This window comes from Polypterus senegalus, chromosome 6 (genome assembly GCF_016835505.1).
Source record: "Polypterus senegalus isolate Bchr_013 chromosome 6, ASM1683550v1, whole genome shotgun sequence".
Taxonomy (NCBI): Eukaryota; Metazoa; Chordata; class Cladistia; order Polypteriformes; family Polypteridae; genus Polypterus; species Polypterus senegalus.
In genome coordinates this window covers 46,807,706-46,831,618 of record NC_053159.1, presented here as the reverse complement: position 1 = coordinate 46,831,618, position 23,913 = coordinate 46,807,706, and the positions used below count along the sequence as shown (strand labels likewise).

At 38.5% G+C, this 23,913-nt stretch overlaps 1 protein-coding gene across 6 annotated transcripts in view; it reads right to left on the bottom strand.

Annotated features, from left to right (window-relative positions):
* cdk11b (cyclin-dependent kinase 11B) overlaps positions 1-23,433 on the bottom strand; it is a 155,591-nt gene extending 132,158 nt beyond the window's left edge. For 2 of the 6 annotated variants that reach the window (XM_039755964.1, XM_039755963.1), the window contains exons 1-2: positions 23,220-23,313; positions 10,909-11,039 (exon numbers count right to left, since the gene is read on the bottom strand). In XM_039755964.1, the coding sequence (XP_039611898.1) occupies positions 10,909-11,039; positions 23,220-23,310 (222 nt within the window). In that variant the 5' untranslated portion in view covers positions 23,311-23,313. The other 4 variants (XM_039755966.1, XM_039755962.1, XM_039755965.1 and 1 more) reach the window with 4 other exon arrangements.
* Positions 23,434-23,913: the final 480 nt, after the last annotated feature.

The window sequence follows — 23,913 nt, the reverse complement described above, 5'->3', positions numbered from 1 at the left end:
ATGGTGTCCCGTAGGGCTCAGTACTGGGACCTTTACTGTTTTCACTTTACGTGCTTCCACTGGGATCTCTCAGTAGGAAACAATGTTAATTTTCACTCGTATACAGATGACATCCAGTTATACCTTTCATTTAGATCAAATGAAGTTTCTTCAATGTTGTCTTTAATTAGTTGTGTTAGTGAATTAAAGGAGTGGATGAATGAGAACTACTTGTCTTTAAACACTGACAAAACAGAGATATTAACTGTTGGAGGGAATGATACCTATCACAACAATATTTTGACATCATTTAACTCAGTTGGAATCACCATTAATTTTACTGAATCAGCCCACAATCTAGGAGTTATCTTTGACTCTAGCATGTCATTTAAACCACACATTACAAAGTAGCCCAAATCATGTTTCATCCATCTTAAAAATGTTGGGAAATTAAGGTGTTTTCTAAATAAACAGGATTCTGAGAAATTAATTCATGCATTTATTTCTAGTAGGATTGACTACTGCAATGCAGTGTTCACTGGATGTTTAAACTGTTCTTTATACAACCTCCAGTTAATCCAAAATGCTGCTGCAAGAATTATTGCAAGAACAAGAAAATACAAACACATAACTCCAGTTCTTAAAAACTTACACTGGCTCCCGGTTAAGTTTAGGGCAGATTTCAAAATCCTCCTTTTAACAAATAAAGCATTAAATGGCCAAGGTCCGGCTTAGTTGTCTTAACTTATGATTTACAAACCAGAGCGCACATTAAGATCTCAAGATGCCAGTCTGCTTATGATTCCAAGGATTAATAAAATAACAGTGGTCGAGCTTTTAGTTACAGGGCCCCTAAACTGTGGAATGGTCTGCCTGCTACTATAAGAGATGCCCCTTCGGTCTCACCTTTTAAATCCTGGCTGAAGACTCACTACTTCAGTTTAGCATATCCTGACTAGAGCTGCTGATTAACTGTACAGACTGCATCTCTGTTATTAATCCATCCATCATCCAACCCGCTATATGCTAACTACAGGGTCACGGTGGTCTGCTGGAGCCAACCCCAGTCAACACAGGGCACAAGGCAGGAAACAAACCCCGGGCAGGGTACCAGCCCACCGCAGGGCACAGACACCAAGCACACACTAGGGACAATTTAGGATCGCCAATGCATCTAACCTGCATGTCTTTGGACTGTGGGAGGAAACCGGAGCATCCGGAGGAAACCCACGCAGACACGGGGAGAACATGCAAACTCCACGCAGGGAGACCCGGGAAGCGAACTCAGGCCACGTTACTGCGAGGCAGCAGAACTACCACTGTGCCACCGTGGAACCCTCTGTTAGTCATTAGCACTAAAACATAAGTAACATGATAGTTATAAGTTGTTACTAACCCTCACCTATTCTGTTTCTCTTCTCGGTACTCAAATGTGGAACTTGGTGCCACGGCCCACCTGCCAAGTTGTTTTGCCTGCCTAAGGTAAAGTCATCCCTGATGGTGGATAGCAGGAATCGTGGGGTAGAGAGGTCCTTTCTTTGGAATGGCTGCTTCAGCGCTGTTTCAGCTGTGAAATGGCCAAATGGGGAAGGAAGCTTGATGGCGGAGTTCTCCAGGACTCTAAACAAATCCAAATCATATTATGTGACATTATCTACTGTTAAATTCTGCTCCATACTTGTAAAATTTTTATTTTTATACTGTATTGAGGATTTGTTCTTTTCTGTGTATTGTATTGACCCCCTTCTTTTTCACACCCACTGCACACCCAACCTACCTGGAAAGGGGTCTCTTTTTGAACTGCCTTTCCCAAGGTTTCTTCCAATTTTTCCCTACAAAGGTTTTTTGGGAGTTTTTCCTGGTCTAGGGAGCTGTCAAGATGAAAGGCCTATTAAGGCCCATTGTAGCACTTCTTGTGTGATTTTGGGCTATACAAAAATAAATTGTATTGTATTGTATCCTCTGGCATTCCTTTCCTGGGAACAAACAAGTGGTGGAATCACTTGATAAACATTTCAGTGTCTATCCAACTGTTACAATGTTAGTTATGCCTTAAAGGATGGATTGGCAAATTTGCCAATCATACATGACTGTACCTTATGAGTTCCTTATGCATTTGCACATACGAGCAGTTATACACTCTTTATTTAGCTTGAACCAGTGAACAACCTTTTCATTAACACCAGCCAAAGTACAACTGGTCAAACACTTCCACATTAACCCAGTCTCATCTGCATTATAAATTTCCTCTGCAGTTAAGCCATTTTCTTTAACCAATTCACTAAACGCATTACGAAATGAAGCTGCAGATTCAAAATCCACTGATTTCTGCTCACCTGACATGTCTAGCTTACGAATGCCATGGCAAATCCTGAATCCAGTAAGTCAGCCACTTGAAAATGAACACTGACCCTCAGTGTTCATTTTGTCATGAAACTCTCTCGCTTTTCCCTGCAACATAGGTCCATAAATACAAATACCCACACACCTTTTCAGCATAAACTGCTCATACAGGGGCTGGTCAAGCAATACTATCTTCAGCGTATGAAGAGTATGATGCTTTTCCACACTCTTGTCATTAGCTGACTTAGCATAAAACTCCTTTATCTTCTGAGATGGAGCCTTAATGTCACAGACTGTCAACAAACTGACATTAACTTACTTCATAAGCACTGTGTCATTTTCACCTTTCTGAGGCGTCTTGCATATTTTCATGTTATGCTTGAGGGTAAGCACTACACGCTTACACTTACTTGGTGCCTGTTTCGGCATACTTAGGGTTGGGCGAGTATAAAAATTTTAAATATCAACCATCAGTATTCTAATCAAAGAAAAGGTAGATGAGGTTAGGTTGCATATTTGCATATGTGGGAGAGGTAGACAACTATGTGGTGTGAGATGCATGGCCTTACACATGTGGCATGCAAAATCTATTTTATTTTAATCATTATTTTTTTGATTTTCTTAGCAGTTGCTTGGGGGCGTCAGATTTTTGAGTTCCTGTTAAAGAAGAGTCTAGTGTATATGTCTATCGAGACTGTCTGTCTGACTGACTGACTGACTGACTGAGGAGATTGTTCCTCCCTCACACTATGTGACTCTTCAATTCCACCCAGGGTTGGTAAACGTAAACGTTAACACTATACAAAGTTATTGTCTGTTTTACCTGCATTTTTATCACTCTTTAATTTAATATTTTTTTTATCAGTATGCTGCTTCTGGTGTATGTGAATTTCCCCTTGGGATTAAGTATCTATCTATCTAGTGGTTAAGGCTTTGGACTTCAAACCGTGAGGTTGTGGGTTCAAATCCCATTACTGACACTATGTGACCATGAACCATTTCACCTACATGTGCTCCAACTGGAGAACCAAAAGAAATGTAACAAATTGTATCATAATGTTGTAAATCATCCAAGATAAAAGGTGTCAGCCAAATAAGTAAATGTAAATTATAATTTAAGACTTAATTGATGGCATATGTGCAAAGAAACAACTATTATGAAAAAAGGGCAAACATATTTTTTAATAATATTGCATATATTTCACAAGATCTCTGTTTTTCCCATGCCATTATTGCATATGTAGTCTATTAAGTGAGCAGATTTTGCAGTGATCACTGGAACATTGTAAAACACATGTCATACTTTGGAGGAAAAGTCACCATGGGAAATACTCTTTTAGAATAAGCATAGCTGTGTTTATTCAAATTAAATTCTGAAAATAAGCCATTAAAAATGATAATGCTCTTATTTTGCAGCTATGCATGCAAATGCTTACAAACCACATTGTCTAAAATTATCATAAAATGTTAGTAAAATATGTATACAATATGGGAATTTCACTAACTGCAAGATGAATTATGGATATGATTTCAATAGCAACCCCAGTCAAGAAATTAGGATCTTCATTTCTTCATGCCAATTCAGCAAACTTAGCAAGTGCATCACCAAGGCAAATATGAAAAAATGTATTAAAAGACATAATTCTGACATTGATCACAATTAAAACATTTTTAAAATGCAGGCAGTCTAAAAACAAACCACAATTCTGTCTATTCGAATAGAATGTGTCAAATTTATACAAAATTAAAACTTAAGCTGACCCTGTTTTTGAGAGCTATTTTAGATCACAACTAAATAAAACACACTTCTTTCTAGAGAAGTATACAAAGGAGGGACAACATCTGAAATTGACAATTAGGCCCTCCTCATAGGGCTCCATCCCTTTTAAAAGGGACATGTCACCAAATTCAAACAGTGGACGCCTAAACAAGTGAGAACCTTACTTTACAGTCTCATAAAACACCAGCTAATTACCAATCATGTTTGAAGCTCAAAAAATATTTGCTCAAGACATTCAGCACCCAAAATAAACTCCCTTTTACTACAAGGATATAGTTTGTCAAACCCTTATTCAAAGCTAAAAAAAGTTTTAGGCCATACAGCGGAACTGAAAATAAATCATCCAGAATTCCACAGATACTCCAAGTTTAAATATAGTTCATACACTACATATTTTTTTAACAAAACCAACTAATCTGATCCAGTTTGAAAGGGTATTAGTATGCATTAATAAAATGAGTTAGCTTGATAAAAAGATAAAAAAAAACAAAAACAAAAAAACACTGTCCACAAACAATAAAAAAGCAAAACGGAAATATGACACTGATTTTACTCTAAAAGTCAGAATATATTATCCCAAAAACTTAAAATTTAAGATGTTTTTTTCTGCAATTATTGGATAATGGTTGAATATTATTATACAGTTAATTTACAGTTTATCAAACACATCCATCTAAGTGTTATGTGGCTACTTTGGTTTTTGAAAAAGCATAAACTCACTTGGGCAAGGGTTCTACAAGATTCTGAATGCTTTGTTCAAGAAATAATCACACTGTGCAGTTTCCATGAACTAGACAGCTTTACATCACTGCTGCAAACAACCCTTTCTACCTCATTCCAAAGATGAAGGTTGAGAACAAGGCAGGCATTGTACAACACTTGTTTAAAAAAAAATGCAGCATTACTTATTTTTGTTCATAAAGTTTGTTCAAAATTATTCAGAGATCTAGCATGCATGACTGAATAATAATAATAATATACAGTGGATTGCAAAAGTCTGAATAGCCTTGCGTAAAATGTCTGTTACTGTGAATAGTTAAGACAGTGGAGGATGAACTGATCACCAAAAGAGAAAGAGGTTGGGAGCATGCACAGATACAGTTCGTTGCCACACACACCACACAATGAACCACGAAGATTAGAACCCTAGAGCAGCTGTTCAACGGGTGACACCTCAGCACCACACTGGAACAATGTGAGGTTTTTATTTTTATTTTTTTACTGGTGGCTGGAGTGACAAACCTGCCACCAACCCCAAGTTTTCCCTGCAAGTTGAAGGACTTGCTTGCAGGGCTGGATGCAGATTAACATCACACCCAGGATGAAGAAATTGCAGGTTAAGGGCCTTGCTCAAGGGCCCAATGGAGTCACTTCTGGCATTTATGAAATTCAAACCAGCAACCTTTCACTGCTGGTGCAGATCTCTAGTCTCAGAGCCACCACTCTGCCCAAGATCACCAGAAAGCATAAAGTTAAAGATGACACTTCTTTTCAGCATTGTTTGAAAGATTAATGTATTGTTTTTGTTTTGTACAAATTGTACAGTAAAAAAAAAAGGAGCTCCATGCAAATGTTTGGGCGCCCCGAGATATTTGAGGTCTCGGGTAACTTTTACCAAGGTCTCAGATCTCATTAGGGCTATGGCTTGTTCACAGTTAATGTTAGGAAACCCCGGGTGATACAAAGTTGCATAAAATCTCTGACTCCCTAAACCTCATCCCAACAATCAGTAGCCAAGGGCTCCTCTAAGCAGATGTCCAGCACTCTGGAACATAAAATAATTGATGCTCACAAAGCAAGAAAATGCTTCAAGAAGATAGTAAAGTGTTTTCAAGTAGCTGTTTCCTCAGTTTGTAATGTTAATAAGAAATGTCAGTTAACAGGAAGGAGGTCAAGTTGAGGTTTAGAAGACCAAGGAAGCTTTCTGAAGAACTGATCATTGGATTGCTAGAAAGGCAAATAAATAATGCAAAACTGCAAAAGACCTTCAGTAAGATGTAGCACACTCTGCAGTGGTGGTATACTATTCTACTGTCCAGGGACACCTGAACAAATATGACCTCCATAGTATAGTTAGCAGAAGAAAACCTTTCCTGCATCCTTGACACACAATTCTGCAGCTGAAGTTTGCAAACAAACATATAAACAACCCTGATGCATTTTGGAAACAAATCATATGGACTGATGAAGTCAAAATACAACTTTTTGGCCACAACCTGCAAAGACATGTTTGGAGAAAAAAGGGTGCCGAATTTGAAGAAAAGAACAACTCTCCAACTATTAAGGATGTGGGTGGAACAGTCATGCTTTGGGGTTGTGTTGCAGCCAGTAGCACAAGGAACATGGCATTGGCAGAGGGAAGAATAGATTCAAATAGATACAAGGGAATTTTAGAAGAAAAAAAAAAGTTGTAGTTACAAAGTGGATGGGTCCTACAACAAGATAATGATCCACAACACATCTTAAAATCTACAAAGGAATACCTCAAGACAGACAAGCTGACAGTTTTGCCATGGCCCTCATGGTCCCCTGACCTAAACATCAGAATTGGAATCAGAATAAGAATATCTTTATTGTCACTGTAACAAATAGAACAAAATTAGGTGCAGTCCCTTCAGTGTCAAAATATAAATGAATATAATAGGAAAGGGTAAGAAGAAATAAGGTAGAACACAAACATTCAACATAAGACATTAATTGCGCATGAAACACTATTGCACAAGATGTCATCTATTGCACTGCTGCATTGGAGGTGATTAGGTGGTATTCAGTGCCCTAATAGCAACAGGGTAGAAATGGTTATTCAGTCTATTAGTCTTTTTTTGATGCTCCTATATCTTTTACCTGATGGCATTGGTTGGAACTGAAAATCTGTAATAGATCTCAAACGAACACAGCCCAAGATTCTTGGAGAATTAGAAGCCTTTTGCAAGGACAAAAAGGTGAAAATACTGCACCTCAAGAAAGAATTGAAAGACACTTAGCTAGCTACAAAAGCGTTTACAATCTTTGATACTTGCCAAAGGGGGTGTTACTAAATACTAGCCATGTCGGGCATCCAAATGTTTGATTCAGGCTGTTTTAATTGTATTGGTACCAGAAATTTATATCTGTGAATGATGAAATAATGTGTCCAGTCCGTACATCATCAGAGGGAGCACTCCCAGTCACCTTATCCCATGCGTCATCAGGAGACCAGTAGGACAAACTTACACAAACAGGCAAGTACGAGACAGACTATACACCCAGACAGGAACAGTAATCCAAAGTAATACACTGGTAATCCAAATGTGTTCAATAGCAGACAGATGAACAATCACAATCCCCCAGCATCTTGCAAGTTTCCATTTAAAATAGCCCACTGTCTTGATCTTCTTCCCAGCAGCCCCTGCATCTACCAAAACTATCCAATATAGCAACATCATTGAGATAGCTGAAATATGGAGTCCGCTATTCCATAGCACTGCTACAGCCGTAAACTGCGTTATGAAATTTTTTTTAGCTAAGGAACAGAGAGGGTTTGAGGTAATCATGGTGCCAAAGAGCTCTGTACAGATGATAATAATGATCTTAGACTATACATTCAGACTTCTCTGTCTGCAGATGCTCAAGTTCCATATATAAAACAACATATTTTCATATAACCTGTACACATCCTCCTGTATACTCATGTATAATCACCTCTAAATTACTTAAAATACCTAATACAATATAAATGTTATGTAAAAAATTGTTATACTCTATTGTTTAGGGGAATAAGGACTTCAGCAAGAGGCAAGCCACTTTTCAAAAGTTCTAAGATTTTTGTCAGATTGCTTGGACCACTTAACTGCTTTTTAGGAGCCAATGTAACGCCTTAAAGTTGGGATTGACAATTGAATGTCTTTTGTTTGAAGAAACATGGGGCAGCACTTACTGCTGTGCTTGCATCCTTGTCAGCCAAGGTAGTATATGTTAGCAAGAAAAAGCTTTCTTTTATAAAGGAGGCGATTGCCAGAGAATGGGGTATAATGGTCCACACAGTAGTGCAAGGGTTCTTCATGTGAGCAGAGATAGCCAACCGAAGGGCAGTGTGACGATTCAGCCATTGGCTGCCACATAGGAGCTGTAAGCCATTTTATTCAACTCAGATGGTGGCAGGTTACAGCAGGGTAAGTTTACAGATCACTTAATTTGCCTGGATGCTGTGCAATGCCTAACATGCAACAAATTCAAATTTTCCTTTTTAGAAATGTCAGGATTATCAGAATATTTTTGATCCATGGTTGTTTGAATCCTTGGATATGGATCCCATAGATACATTTGCCCAACTGTATATATTTGTAAACTGTTATTTAAATTGGGCACTGCATGTTCGAGGTTGAGGCATATGGCTTTTGTTGGGGTAGATGTTTGTAACTAATTTGCTACTGCCTAGGTACCTCCCTATTGTGTGTTTCAGAAGGGAGGAATAAGAGTCATGCAGTCTCCAGAGTCTCTGGCCAGTATAAAATGTAGCACTGCGCAAGAGCTCTGAGCAAAGTAGAATGTCTCAATGGAACTTTTATTTCTGTGAAAACATGGGCTTAAAGGCAGGGCTGTGGAGTCAGTACACAAAATATTTGACTCCGATTTATGAATTGATGACACCAGCAACCCTAACTTCTATTTTTAATTGAAGCCAATATATAGTTCCGGTCAAATGTTTGAGATCACACAGAAATGTTAATGTTTTTGATATAAACTGATACTTCAGTTATCAAGATATTACATTGGTTTTAAAATATAGTCAAGGAATTACTTACTAATGTGTATAATGGCCATTACTGCTTGAAATGACCGATTTATATGTGGCTGCCTTCAGTGTCCGAATGGTAAACTCACTTAGCTTAAAAACAAAGTTTTTTTGAGAGAACAGTTTCATTTTGCCATTTTTGAAGCCAGAACTGAACTTTAAGAATGCCCGCAGCAAGCAACACAAGTGAACAGAATACAGTAATCCCTCCTCGATCGTGGGGTTGCGTTCCAGACCCCCGCGATAGGTGAAAATCTGCGAAGTAGAAACCATATGTTTGTATGGTTATTTTTATATATTTTAAGCCCTTATAAACTCTCCCACACTGTTTATAAATATTCCCCGCAGAGTTATACAGCATAATCCCTTTGTATTCTCTTAGATATTAGGTAAGATTCATTGAAATTATGTATATAAACACACTGTTTATATACAGTAAAACCTAAATATTATTTTAAAGATAGTGTCTCCGATATCGCATATGTTACAGCCATTACGATAGACAGGCCGCCAGCAATAAATACGTACAATGCAAGAAAAATAGTATACAGTAAATGTGTGTACAGTGACACTAAACGTACGTACATGTACTAAGTACTGTAAGTAGAAAAATAATTATGGTTACTCACCAACAATGACACGATGACTTGTCCGATAACAATGAGTTTAATTTTACTGCACAACAAAGGAGAGCGTTACAGCTCTTCCAAAGGAGCCAACTTCAGGCAATTGTGTAGCACTGCCGTTGTTCTTCTTCTAGCAGTCTTCAATCCAAATCCCTAAAGCAGATTCCATCCAGACTACTGCCTTATTACATCCACTTACAACTCGTTTTGCATCCTGGTTAAAAGGACACTGCGGCCGTAGATCTTATATTCCTTTCCTACTTTTAAATAAAAGAATCGTAGCCTTCAACAAATCCAAAACGTTTACCTTTTCGGCAATCGTTAACATCTTCCGTTTGCGCTTGGGCACGGCCCCTGAAGCAGTAGCAGATCATTTTGGAGCCATAATAAAAGGGCTTGACTATGCACAAAGATAAACACAAAAGAGCACAACTCTTTACACAGCGAAACACATTGATGCTGAATAAGCGAGACGAGACTTCCTGGTTAACACTGCCTTCAGCACGCAGGAACTTAACTGCGTACTCCGATTGGTTAGCTTCTCAGTCATCCGCCAATAGCGTCCCTTGTATAAAATCAACTGGGCAAACCAACTGAGGAAGCATGTACAGGAAGTAAAAAGACAAATTTTCCGCAGAACCCGCGAAGCAGCGAAAAATCCGCGTTATATATTTAATTATGCTTTCATATAAAATCCGCGATAGAGTGAAGCCGCGAAAGTCGAAGCGCGATATAGCGAGGGATTACTGTACCCGGTTTCAGCAGTGCTAATTAAAAAAGGCTTCTCTTAAAACAAGTTAGCATACAAACATGACCAGTATAAGCCTAGAGGTATTAGGAAACTGAAGGAACTGCTGTTGAAAATGGGATTTTGCAGCCATATGTGAATAAAAAAGCTTCCCCAGGACATTTCTAACATTGTTTGGTATTGTACAGCATTAGTCACTAACGGTTTCTATTATAGCAAACATTTTTTTCCTCACTTCTGCATGAAAACATGAAATTAAAAATTCTTCTCAGACATCACTTCCAACTGCACAAAAATATATATACAATTGTTGGGTGCAGCATTCTTTCAGATATTAAAGGGGAAGTAGTATAAACTATGGTCTCAAAATTTCTCTTTTAATAATACTTTGGTATTAATGGTGAACACTAGTTAAAAAGAATTATACTAATATTTCATTTTTTCCCCCCACTACACATACTTCCATTAATGATTTTCTGACCAAAATGATGACAAACTGAACTCTGAAACTGCTTTTGAAAAGCTATTATGAAACCAGACATTTGTCAAGTTCACATTAGATGAAAACGTTTCCAATAAAACAGAATAAATAAAATCAAAAATATGACTTGTGTACCCGATTGCCATTGAAAGGTGCTGCAGTTTTACAGTGGCTTACATTTTTGGGACGTTTTGTATCACTCTTTTGTTCTTGCTCTTTTCTGCGTTTCTTTTCTTGAAGTATCTCGTCCAGCGTTTTCACTTTCCAGTTGTCCTTTTCGTCCCCCATCAGCAATAGTTCCGCAGAATCTAAAAAGCAAGCATTTTATTATAAAAAACTTAATTTACAATTTTTAATGTTCCACAACTTTCCCTATGGAGAATTTTTTAAATTGAAACAAAATGTTTTAAAGTAAATTTAAATGTTTACTGTGTAGCTGGACAATAGGATAAAAAAAACTAATCATGTTAAAAAAAAAAAAATCCCTATTTGATAACAGTACTATTTGCTGCAGTACAGAAAAAATAATGAAAGCTGACTCTCATGTACACAAAAAGGGATGCCCCATACAATATTTTAAGAGCTGACCAGGATACAGAGTCGTTAAACAGCACCATTACATTTTTAACAAAATTAAATTATTTTATTTAGTGAAACATATGGATTTTCTATTTTTTGGATTAAACAAGTTTTTTTATTTATTAAAATGAATGCCTCTAATAACATTCTATTTAGCCAACAAATCATAAAAAAAACTAAACAAAATGGAAACACAAAAAAATGCAGCCTGTCTGTAAATAAATTTCTAGCCTAACTAAGCGCACTATCACAGATTAGTCTGTTTTTTTATTTTACCTGCAGCCCTTGAAGATGCATTGAAAATCCCTTCACTCACAATAGTTTCTGTGCTTGCTAAAGAAGATAATGACTACAGTATATTGCTTTACCATACTGTAGAACACCACCTGCTCTTGGGATATTAGGTTCAGATAGATAAAACAGCTCCTTTAAAACATAAGGAGGTTTCCTTTAAACGTTCAGCTCCTTGGTATAACTCAGAATTGTGATCTATGAAAGCAGCTGGCCGACGCCTTGAGAAAATGTCACGTTAAGACTGGCTTCACTGTGCACATCCAGGCTTTCTCTGACCACCAAAGAGTTTACAGAGAAGCACTAACTGCTGCTAAGAACACCCACTATGGCAGAATAATAGAAAGAGGCCATGATAACCCAAGGGTTTTATTCTCTGTAGTTAATAAATTACTCAAACACGCATCTGGCCCAACTACCTCCTCTACTGAAGTCTGTGAGGAATTCCTCCACTTTTCCCATAGAAAAATTAAAGATCTAAATAATTCAACTAACATAAATACATCATCTGTTTATATCTCTCCCTGTTTTCCCAGTCCATCCAGTTCCTTCTCTAAGTTCTCATCAGTCACATCAGCGTTTGTTAATAACCTTCTTTGTAGGATGAGGCCGACTACTTGTGTACTGGACCCCATCCCCAGCACACTACTTAAATCTTGCTTTCATGCCATAATCCCGACTGTTACATCAATAATAAACTCATCCCTTGACACTGGCTCTGTGCCGCTCACTTTTAAAATCGCTTCTGTAAACCCAATGTTAAAGTCTGGTCTTGATGCTGACAATCTTAACAATTTCCGGCCTATTTCCCACTTACCTTTCCTGTCAAAAGCTCTTGAGCGTGTTGTAGCCTCCCAGCTCACCAATTACCTAACCACTAATAACTTGATGGAACCATTTCAGTCTGGTTTCAGGGCGTGGCACAGCTGTGAAACTGCTCTGCTACAAGTAACCAATGATTTGCTTATGGCAGCAGACTCTGGACAAACCAGCATATTAATTCTTTTAGACCTCAGTGAAGCATTTGACACTGTCAGACATGACATTCTACTGTCCAGAATGGAGAACATGCTGGGTATCTCTGTCACTGCCCTCCAGTGGTTCAAGTCCTATCTGACTGATTGGCAAGAGTTTGTTAGTCTTCGCAACAGCAGATCCAGCTTGGAGTCAGTCACACAAGTAGTTCCTCAGGGCTCTGTCCTCGGCTCTCTTCTCTTCTGTATTTATATGCGTCCCCTTGGCCATATTATTCGTAGCTATGGACTGGGCTATAATTTTTATGCAGATGATACTCAACTCTACTTCAATGTTAAAAGTGGAACTTCATCAGAGCTTTCCCAGCTCACAACCTGCCTTAGTGAAATTAAAACCTGGATGGAGCAGAACTCTTTAAAATTAAATTGCAACAAAACTGAACTCCTGCAAATTGGGACTAAAGTGCAACTTAATAAAATGAGCTCCTTCCCAGTCCATCTTGGAGGTGATCTCATCAGACCTGCCTCTACTGCAAAGAATCTTGGTGTCATTTTTGATTCCTCCCACATAAATCACATTAAGAAACTTTCTTACTTTCACCTCTGTAACATATCCCATGTTCGCTCCTTCCTCTCCTTTTCTAATGCTGAGAAACTTGTCGATGCTTTTATCACATCCCGCATCGATTATTGTAACTCACTGCTGGCAGGTGCCCCTTCTAACCTTATATCACAACTCCAGCTTATTCAAAACTCAGCTGCAAGAATCCTTACTTGAACCAGCAGCAGCGAGCACATCACACCCATCCTGCCCCGTCTTCACTGGCTCCCTGTGTCTTACAGAATCGAATATAAAATCCTACTAATAACCTAAAAAGCCTTAAATAACCTCGCTCAAACTACATCAGTGACCTTCTCCATCACTATCTGCCTGCCCGCCCACTAAGGTCCTCCGATTCTGGCAATCTTGTTGTGCCCCAAACTAATCTACACTCCATGGGTGACAGGGCCTTCAGCTGTATAGCGCCCAGACTCTGGAATGACCTACCGAAATTAATCAGGTTAGCCAACTCCATGAATTCTTTTAAAAAACAACTCAAAACTAATCTGTTCAGGAAGGCTTTTAGCTCTACTTGACTTTATTACCCTTCTCTTAGTTTATCTCTCTGTCAAGATGCTCATGTAACCTGTATGTGTGTGCTAGACCATCAATTATGCTGTCTGTTAGGCTTTCTCTGAATTTACTGTCTTAATCTTCATTTATTTGGTTTGTACAATGCTATATACTGTATCCCCTGCCGTTCTTTCTTATATTCTGTAAGTGCCTTGAGCATGGGAAAGGCGCTATATAAATAAATTATTATTAGATAGCTAGGTCTACATTTTACTCTCATGAGTGCATAGTAAAATAAAATTTTTAAATGTTCGCATTTCTTCAGAACAGCAAAAATAATGTCTTTTTTTTTTTTTGTTTTCTCACTATGCCCCTCTAAACCAGTGCTTTTGACTCAAACACTTTTTTAAGACATTTGGGGACAAAAAGTGTATCTATTCTAATCTACCTGAAAACTAGTTTAAACAAAGTTATGCCTGAAAACACAGCCCTTCACTAAAATAGGAATCTCTGTGTGCACAAAGTGACTTAAAGAGAATGTGTTCAGACACTTCTACCTACTTTATCAGTTTATCCTACTATCAACATGTTAGACTTACCACGACAAAAAGGAATATTCCACTTGTGAAATAGCACTGTGCATACATCTCTAGTGTTGGGCACACACAGACACTGAAAGAACTAAGAGGCAAACTAATCTAGACATATATAATTTACAGCTCACCCACCGGCTTAGGATCCTGGTAAGCAACCAGAGAGATGAGATGAGATGAGATGATATGATATGAGATATGATATGAGATATGATATGATATGATATATGATATAAGACAAGACAAGATAAGATAAAAGATAAGATTAGATAGATAGATAGATAGATACTTTATTAATCCCAAGGGGAAATTCATATAATCCAGCAGCAGTATACTGATACAAAGAAACAATATTAAATTAAATAGTAATAAAAATGAAAAGAATTAAAATAAAATTAATGTTCGCATTTACTCCCCCGGGTGGAATTGAAGAGTCGCATAGTGTGGGGGAGGAACGATCTCCTCAGACTGTCAGTGGAACAGGACAGTGACAAAAGTCTGTCACTGAAGCTACTCCTCTGCCTGGAGATGATCCTGTTAAGTGGATGCAGTGGATTCTTCATGATTGACAGGAGTTTGCTTAGTGCCCGTCGCTCTGCCACAGATGTTAAACTGTCCAACTTTAATCCTACAATGGAGCCTGCCTTCTTAACAAGTTTGTCCAGGCGTGAGGCGTCTTTCATCTTTATGCTGCCACCCCAGCACACCACCGCGTAGAAAAGGGCACTCGCCACAACCGTCTGGTAGAACATCTGCAGCATCTTACTGCAGATGTTGAAGGATGCCAACCTTCTCAGAAAGTATAGTCTGCTCTGAGCTTTCTTACATAGAGCATCAGTATTGGCAGTCCAGTCCAATTTGTCATCCAACTGCACTCCCAGATATTTATAGGTCTGCACCCTCTGCACAGTCACCTCTGATGATCACAGGGTCCATGAGGGGCCTGGGCCTCCTAAAATCCATCCAATCCAGTCACTTTCTCCGGAAATGACAATCTATTCGACGCTGCCAAGTGTTACGTGGGCAACCCCTTGGCTGGGTCCAGCTGCTCGGGTCCTCAACAATGAGGATCACTGCCATAGTACGATAAATGATGCTACCTCACAATCCAGGTAGTGTGCCTCATTCAGGACTCAGTGAGCAACTGTGCATTCAACACAGTCAAACCTGTGGTGCCCAAGGATTCTCCAAACAGACACGGTACCAAAGGACTTCATCTCAGGTTACTGGATAGCGTCCATGTCTCGCAACCATATAAAAAAAAAAAAAAACAGGAAGACTCTAAAGATTTCGACATTTGTCCTTTTGCAGAGATATCATGAGCACCACATACCCCTTTCCAGCAACCTCATGACATCCAATCCCCCCTAGCCTTATATCCTGTAACTTCAGGGAGGTCCCGCAAAGTCTCAGGATGTCCCACAGGGCAGCTCAATCATCTGAGTCAAACACTTTACGAAAATCATCAAAGGCTGCAAAGAAACTCAACTGATATTCGTGTTTGTGCTCAATCCGAACCCTCAGTACCAGGATGTGGATGATGGAATACATAGACATCCTAGGTGTAAAACCAGACTGTTCTGGTCACTAAAGGGTGAGCAAGTAATCATGGATCTTTGAGGATGACACTATCAAGGACATTACCCAGCACTGTAGTGTTATCCCCTCTGTAGTTGCTACAATTCAGGTGATCACCCTTCCCTTTCCAGATAGGGATAAGTCCCATTTTCCAGTCAGTTTTGATGATGTCCATCTCCCACATGGAAGCCAAGATTGCTTGCAATACCAGGAGGACAGCCTTATCACCATTATCATCAGTAATCACTTGTTAAAATCTTAAAGTATAATATTAGGGATGGGGGATTTAAGAAACATCACCTTTAGTTGTTTGTGCCTAATCAGGAGTCAGTACTTAAGACTAAACAAATTCTGGTATTTCGAAATATTCAATTCATAGAGGGGGTGTGCCAAGAAAAAAGGCTGAGAACCCAATCAAGATTATACTGCATATGTGTTAGTACTCTACTGTAGTTTAGCAGTTACTTTGATTTTGATAGGTCTATTGGAATTCCAAATCATTCTGTGTTACTAGTGTTAGCAGTAACCAAGATGCAAGATTGTGCTCTACTTCATAGCACTGGGTTTATATTAGTGTGGGGCTCTGAGCAGATGGTACAATGTTTTGGGATAGCTCAGCTTAAAATAGTTTGGAAATCCCCACAATAAACCAATTACATTTAGTCAAATGATACTTGTATCAAAATGTCACACTGTAAACTAAGAAAACATTCTTAAAACAAAGAAATGGTACCAACTTTGGTTTCCTTTTGGTTTCCTCAGACAATTTCCTACAAATGGTACCCTATACGTCCATCCATCCATTATCCAACCCATTATCCATCCATTTTTGCACTCAACCAGAAAGGCTTTAATTCTTGTTTTCATATACAAAGAAAAGCATGGCTTATTATGTATACTTCATTATGTATACATTTCCATTCATTCATTCAAAATTTAAACATTCACATGCTTTTTGAAATATGATCCTTCAGCAACTTAATGAAAACATCAATTAAATTATTATCCAAATGTCTACTAAGGCATTATTTTTCCAAACCTTTGAAATTAAAATTTACAGATGAATGATGGGAAGTGGGGGAGGGGAGTTTGTTAGAGAATATCCTGACTGCAATATAGCTGCACAGGAATCAACCCAACTAAATTCCACCACCCCAAACAAAAATGAATTGAAAACACATCACAAAAATGAACTTCAGTTATTTAAAAATCAGTTAAGCTTTTCAGATATCTGAAACCCACCCTCAAAAGTCTCAAGATATTTGAAGTGCATTTCAAGATATGACAAAAATTACATGGACACCGCTTCTAATTGGTGGGGCCAACAAGTACATTGTGCAAAATTAATCATTTGTCCTCCATTATAACACTCACCACCAAGTTCCAAACTGCCCCGCAGTCAGTTTTAGCACATGAACTGTTAGATGGGAGCTTCATGAAATGGGTTTCCACAGCTGAGCAGACACACACAAGCCTAAGTTAAATATGCATTATGAAAAGCATCACATGGAGTGAAAACACTTCATCATCAGGCAGTCTGGATTCGGGTTTTGGCAAATGCCAGGTGAATGTTCTCTGAAAGCAGAGTGCCAACTGTTAAGTGTGTGGTGGAGCAAATAATGGTCTGGAACTATTTTTCAAGGTTTGAGCTAGGCCCTTAATTCTGATGAAAGTAAATCTTCATGCTGCGGCATACAAAAAAAGACGAAAGGATCTGCTAAAGGCCCTTTTCTGTTTCAGTATGACAACATCTCTGTGTACAAAGCAAGTTCCATACAGAAACTTTTTGCTGAGATTAGAAGAATGAGACTTGCCTGCATAGAGCACTGACTTAACAACCTTCAAACACCTCTGGGATGAACTGAACTGCAGACTGCAAGCCAGGGCTTACTGCACAACATCAGTGCCTGTCCTTAGTAATGTTGTTCTGGCTGAATGTACGGAAAACAATGAGTTTTAGCCACAGTAATGACCTTGTTTTGCAATATACTGGTCATTAAGCACACATGGGTGTGACACTCAGGTATCTATATACGCAAATATCACCATTCAATGTCACTTCAGATTTGGCACTGGTGCACTTAGGTGTGATTGTCACAGATGTACTCATATTTGCTCGCCATTTCTCTTTTGATTTAATGCAAGCTCTGTGGAAAATGCTGCCCTGTCTGTCAGTAAACATGCATATGCAGCCACCTGCCTGCTGTTTCCTCATGCACAGTGAGGTCATGATGTCTGCCTTCTAAGGTTGCAGGTGTATTACACGTTATTGTCATTTTACTGGGATGCTCGGTGGACAGTAAACTTTTTTTAAAACTGAAGAAAAAAAAAAATGCCACTTGTTAGTGGTATTTTCAGTCATTTTGGCATGCTTACTGTATATTCTGTTACCAATAAACTCTTCAAAAAGAGATAAAAACAAAGAAAAATAGAAAATAAGATTTAGTAAAACATCTATAGTAATAATTCATTACTCAACACCTACTAACTCTGTACAAATGCATTTAAAAGAAATTGTTAAAATAAATGTAGTAATCCACTTTCATGCTATAAGTGATTACTTGGTCTTACAGTGGGGCAAAATGTATTTAGTCAGCCACCAATTGTGCAAGTTCTCCCACTTAAAAAGATGAAATAGGCCTGTAATTTTCATCATAGGTATACTATGAGAGACAAAATAAGAAAAAAAAAAATCCAGTAAATCACACTGTCTGATTTTTGAAGAATTTATTTGCAAATTATGGTGGAAAAAAAAGTATTTGGTCAATAACAAAAGTTCATCTCAATACTTTGTTATACACCCTTTGTTGGCAATGACAGAGGTCAAACGTTTTCTGTAAGTCTTTACAAGGTTTTCACACACTGTTGCTGGTATTTTGGCCCATTCCTCCATGCAGATCTCCTCTAGAGCAGTGATTTTTTGGGGCTTTCAACTCCCTCCAAAGATTTTCTATGGGGTTAAGATCTGGGGCCTCATGTATAAACGGTGCGTACGCACAGAAATGTTGCGTAAGAACTTTTCCACGTTCAAATCGCGATGTATAAAACCTACACTTGGCGTAAAGCCACGCACTTTTCCACGGTACCTCATGACTTGTCGTACGCAAGTTCTCCGCTCGGTTTTGCAAACTGGCGGCACCCAGCGTCAAAGCAGTGCTACTGTTCTTGTGTGATTACTCATTATTTTCATGACGCGGCTTTATAAATACACAGAAACTAACCGCATATTGTTTATTAGTGTAATGCATCTGATTGTAATTAACTCGTAACAATATAATGGTCCAGGGAACAGCCATAGTATTCCAAATGCCATAACTGCTTTAGCGTTGTTACTCTAACTACTTCTTCTTCTTCTTCTTCTTTCAGCTCCTCCCGTTAGGAGTTGCCACAGCGGATCATCTTTTTCCATATTTCTCTCACTGCACGACTCGGAGTATTTATATCACTGTATCTGAGTGTGAATCACAGCAGCTACAGCTTTAAGGACACGCTGTCTCAGCCACTGCAAAATGTTTTAAAGCCTTTCCTGTACAGACCTCGGTTCAGAAACAGTTTAATCCCAAGAACTTTAAATACACTCAATCAATTGCTCCTTGTAGAACGGTTTGTACTTATAAGTACAATCACCCCACTGTAAACTTGCACTACAGTTATAATATCTCCCAACCTGGGCCACTTTATAAAGCGCGTATTTACATATGATGACGATATCATTTTTAAGGTGAAATGCAGCAAAATGTGTTTGTTATATTATAAAGATAAAACTTTAACTTTATTTAAATAATCTATATTCTTCACTGGGAGTGTCGTGAAGGATAGAATAATTAAACATGTACTACGAAGATATTTCAATGTTCTTTAAACGTTTTGAAGAATCGGCTAAGCTTACAGATGGCTTAACTTCTATTACAGAGCTGATTGTATGGCGATCGGTTACTTGGGGAAAGAAAAGCAAGGACTCTTGGGGCGGCCACGCCAATATATATCGAATATAAAACAGAAAGAGAAAATAACAACACAGCTAAAAACGCAGCGACAAATTTCGACAAAAGATAAATGCTTGTCATGAGCACGAGGCTCATGAAACACATGTTTAATAATGTGCTTTAACTCCTATCATCATGAAAATGACATTACGTATACATCTCAGTATTTTAGTTATTCAGAGAGCTGTAATATCACAAATGTAATGGACTCTGTGTCCAGTTGGAGGAAGAGAGCCAGTTTAAGAAGCAAGTAGTGATTCACACACATAGATCACATACGAGTAGAAGATCAAATACAAAACAAAGCATTTAACGTGCTACTTTAATTACGATGTAATTTTGAGAAACTGGTTAATTAAACGATTTTAAGATGAAGTTTATAATGTTCTACTAAATGACAAAATAAACTACGTGATTAAAGTGGAAAATTCGAGATTAAAGTTGACATTTTGTGCTTTTTCCCCACCGTGTGCCTTTTTTCTCTGTACCCTAATAAGCTTTCATATGACACTCAGACAGTGGGCTTACAACTCTTCTTTTCACGGCAACTTTGATATGTGACTTCTTTTTATTTCCGGCACTGTGCGATTTTGTGAATGTGAGCTTTCAAGTTTCTCCAACACGCTATGTCACTCGATCAACTTCATTTTGTTGATTATACCACGGTTTATTTGAACAAATAGTATGTTTTTCCGTTGCCTCCACTTGGTATTCGCTGAAATTCTTATATTTTCCCCGTGCTTTTCCCATTGTCTTTTCACAGAAGGCTGCGCTTAAGGGCGATTTATATTGATTTGCATATTCAAAGAGGCGTAATTCTGGGAGGATTTGGGGTGTTACAAAATGCGCGTGCACGAGCGTTAGTTTTCACGCTGTTCGGGATTTATGTAGCGGAAGAACGTGGAAGTTGGAGTACGCACAGATTCCTGCATCTGGATTTTTCTGTGCGTAAGCACATTTCGGCTTTTGTGCTTACGCCATGTTATAGTGCGAGTTCTACGCACGGCGTTATACATGAGGCCCCTGGAGACTGGCTAGGCCACTCCAGGACCTTGAAATGCTTCTTATGAAGCCACTCCTTCGTTACCCGGGCGGTGTGTTTGGTATCAATATCATGCTGAAAGACCCAGCCACGTTTCATCTTCAATGCCCTTGCTGATGGAAGGAGGTTTTCACTCAAAATCTGACGATACATGGCCCCATTCATTCTTTTCCCAGTGTGGTTCTGGGATTTTTGCTCACCGTTCTTGTGATCATTTTGACCCCACGGGGTGAGATCTTGTGTGGAGACCCAGATCGAGGGATATTATCAATGGTCTTGTATGCCTTCCATTTTCTAATAATTGCTCCAACATTTGATTTCTTCACACCAAGCTGCTTACCTGTTGCAGATTCAGTCTTCCTAGCCTGGTGCAGGTCTACAATTTTGTTTCTGGTGTCCTTTGACAGCTCTTTGGTCTTGGCCATAGTGGAGTTTGGAGTGTGACTGTTTGAGGTTGCGGACAGGTGTCTTTTATATTGATAACGAGTTCAAACAGGTGCCATTAATATAGGTAACGAGTGGAGGACAGAGGAGCCTCTTACAGAAGAAGTTACAGGTCTGTGAGAGCCAGAAATCTTGCTTGTTTGTAAGTGACCAAATACTTATTTTCCACCATAATTTGCAAATACATTCTTTAAAAATCAGACAGTGTGATTTTCTGGATTTTTTTTTCTCATTTTGTCTCTCATAGTTGAGGTATACCTATGATGAAAATTACAGGCCTCTCTCATCTTTTTAAGTGGGAGAACTTGCATAATTGGTGGCTGACTAAATACTTTTTTGCCCCACTGTAAATGTTTATGCAGGTAGTTCTCCCGGGGATAAAAAAGGAAAAAAAAATACAAGGAAAATGCTTGTTGTTAAACTTATATTTCACTTCTGCCGTGAGTGGCTAAAACCATTTCAATACTTCCGAGTTCTTAAAAAAAAAAAAATAATAATAATCCCTTACCACTCTTTCACTCCTTTAATTTGATGAAGGATCTCATTTTTCACAGCAGGTGTACAGTTTCTCTAATAAGCCTATCGGGTAGTCATATATATTGTGCTTTCAAAATGAATACTGAAACTATAAAATTGTTCAAAATGTATTTTAAAAGAAAGGTGAAGTTCTTCAATACCACTTTTATGTCTACTGTACCCCTCTGTTCCACGGCAAGAGCTGAGCCATAGAACTGTTTCCCCCTATTTGATGCTTAAAAAAACGAAAAAAGGAGAGATGAAATTAGGCACAGTCGATTTTAAAAGATTGTAGGTAGTCTTTTATATCATTTTCCTCTCCACTATGCCACTGCATCCCATCTACTGGACGAGACACTTATTTTGACCGCTGAAGCAGAGCCATAGGCTTGTGTGTACCCTGTCTGCTGATTTCAAAATGAACCCTAGATAAGTAAAATTATCTAAATTCCATGTTAAGAGATTGCCAAACATTTTCTACATCACTTTGAAGTCTATAGAAATTTAAGTGATGTAGTAGAACTGCAGAAATCTTCTAAAATACATTTTGAACCATTTTTAGCAGGCCAGTGTTCATTTTGAAAGCAAAGGACCTGGGACTCACACTTCTATGGCAAAGGCCAAGCTGAGGAAATTAAGTGTCCCCTTGATTAGAACAGAGAATTACAGTAGACATGAAAGTGAAACTGAAGACTTCCTTCATTCTTTTTAAATAAATCTGAACAATTTTATAATTCCAATATTCTTTATGCAAGCAGCAGGCAGGGGGGGCGCGCATTTCTGTCTGCAGCTGTACTCCAGTCATGGAGAAAACCCCCACCCCATGGATGGGATTAAGGAGAAGAGAGGAGTAGAAAATGATTTAAAAGAACTTACACAATCTGTTTGAACAAATCTTGAACAATTTTAGCTGTCCAGTGTTTATTTTGCAAGCAGCAGTTAGAGGGCACTCATATTTATGAAGTTTTGAAATCTTCGTAACAGGGGTTTTCTCAAACCAAAGAGTCAAGAGGTAAAAACATGTTTCAGTCCTTTTATACTTATTTCTTACAAAACACAATAGTTTAAAAACATCCAATAAATCATGCGAACAGCAAATCACTACAAAATTAGCACAACATGCGTTCGGCGTGGCTCAATACTGAAAGATGCTTTACAAAATATAAAGGAAGAAAAACACTTGAATAAACACAATGTGCTTATCACCGAAAACCATCAGAAAAGCCTATATATTTTCATTAATAAACTCGGGTAAGAACCTAAAAGTTGAATTTTAGGAAGTGCATTTCCTCTACTCATACGGAATTAGAAAGATGTAGACAATGAACACAGATGCTGTATTCGACTTCTTAATTAAGGCTTTTAACTTACTTGCCTGGAACTGATGAAAATTTAAGCCTCCTGAGCCAAATGGTATTAGTAAATTACTTATACATGGTGAAAGGTAGTATTTTGGAGACATAAATACACTCGTGACACTTACCAAATCTCGCATCCACGCAGCGGCAACACTACGTAGAACAACTTCCGTTCATGAGGGCGCCCAAAAATGACGCTCCTTCCGAAAATATCCAAGTATAGATTGGGCGGCGCGAACAGTGCACGATGAAGCACGCTATACGCATGCGTGCGCAAATCGGGCCGGCAACAGAGAAAGAGCGGCGGGAGGATCAAGTCAAATTTGATTGACAGTTATTCCGCCTTGACTGCGCTTGTCACACCAGAGTCGGACTGCAGACGTTCTCTGGTAGCTATAGATCATACCATAATGTCTCCGGTCTGCAGCAATACCCTTCCCTGATAATTGGGGCAACGTAGATGTAGTAGTGGCGTTTCGCTTTGGTTTGTGACGTTTGGAATTAGATGTGCGGAAAAAATAGGAGAAAGAGACTAAACAGCATTTTCATCAGAATAGAAAGCGAGTCTTCCAGCAATCGAGCTCAGCTTCCATAGTCACTGATGGGGGTGAAGTGATGAGTATTAAAATGTCGGAAAAAAAAACATGCGCATTCAAATAATTTTCTGTTTTTCATATACAGTATAGATAAAAATGGTGACATGCTGG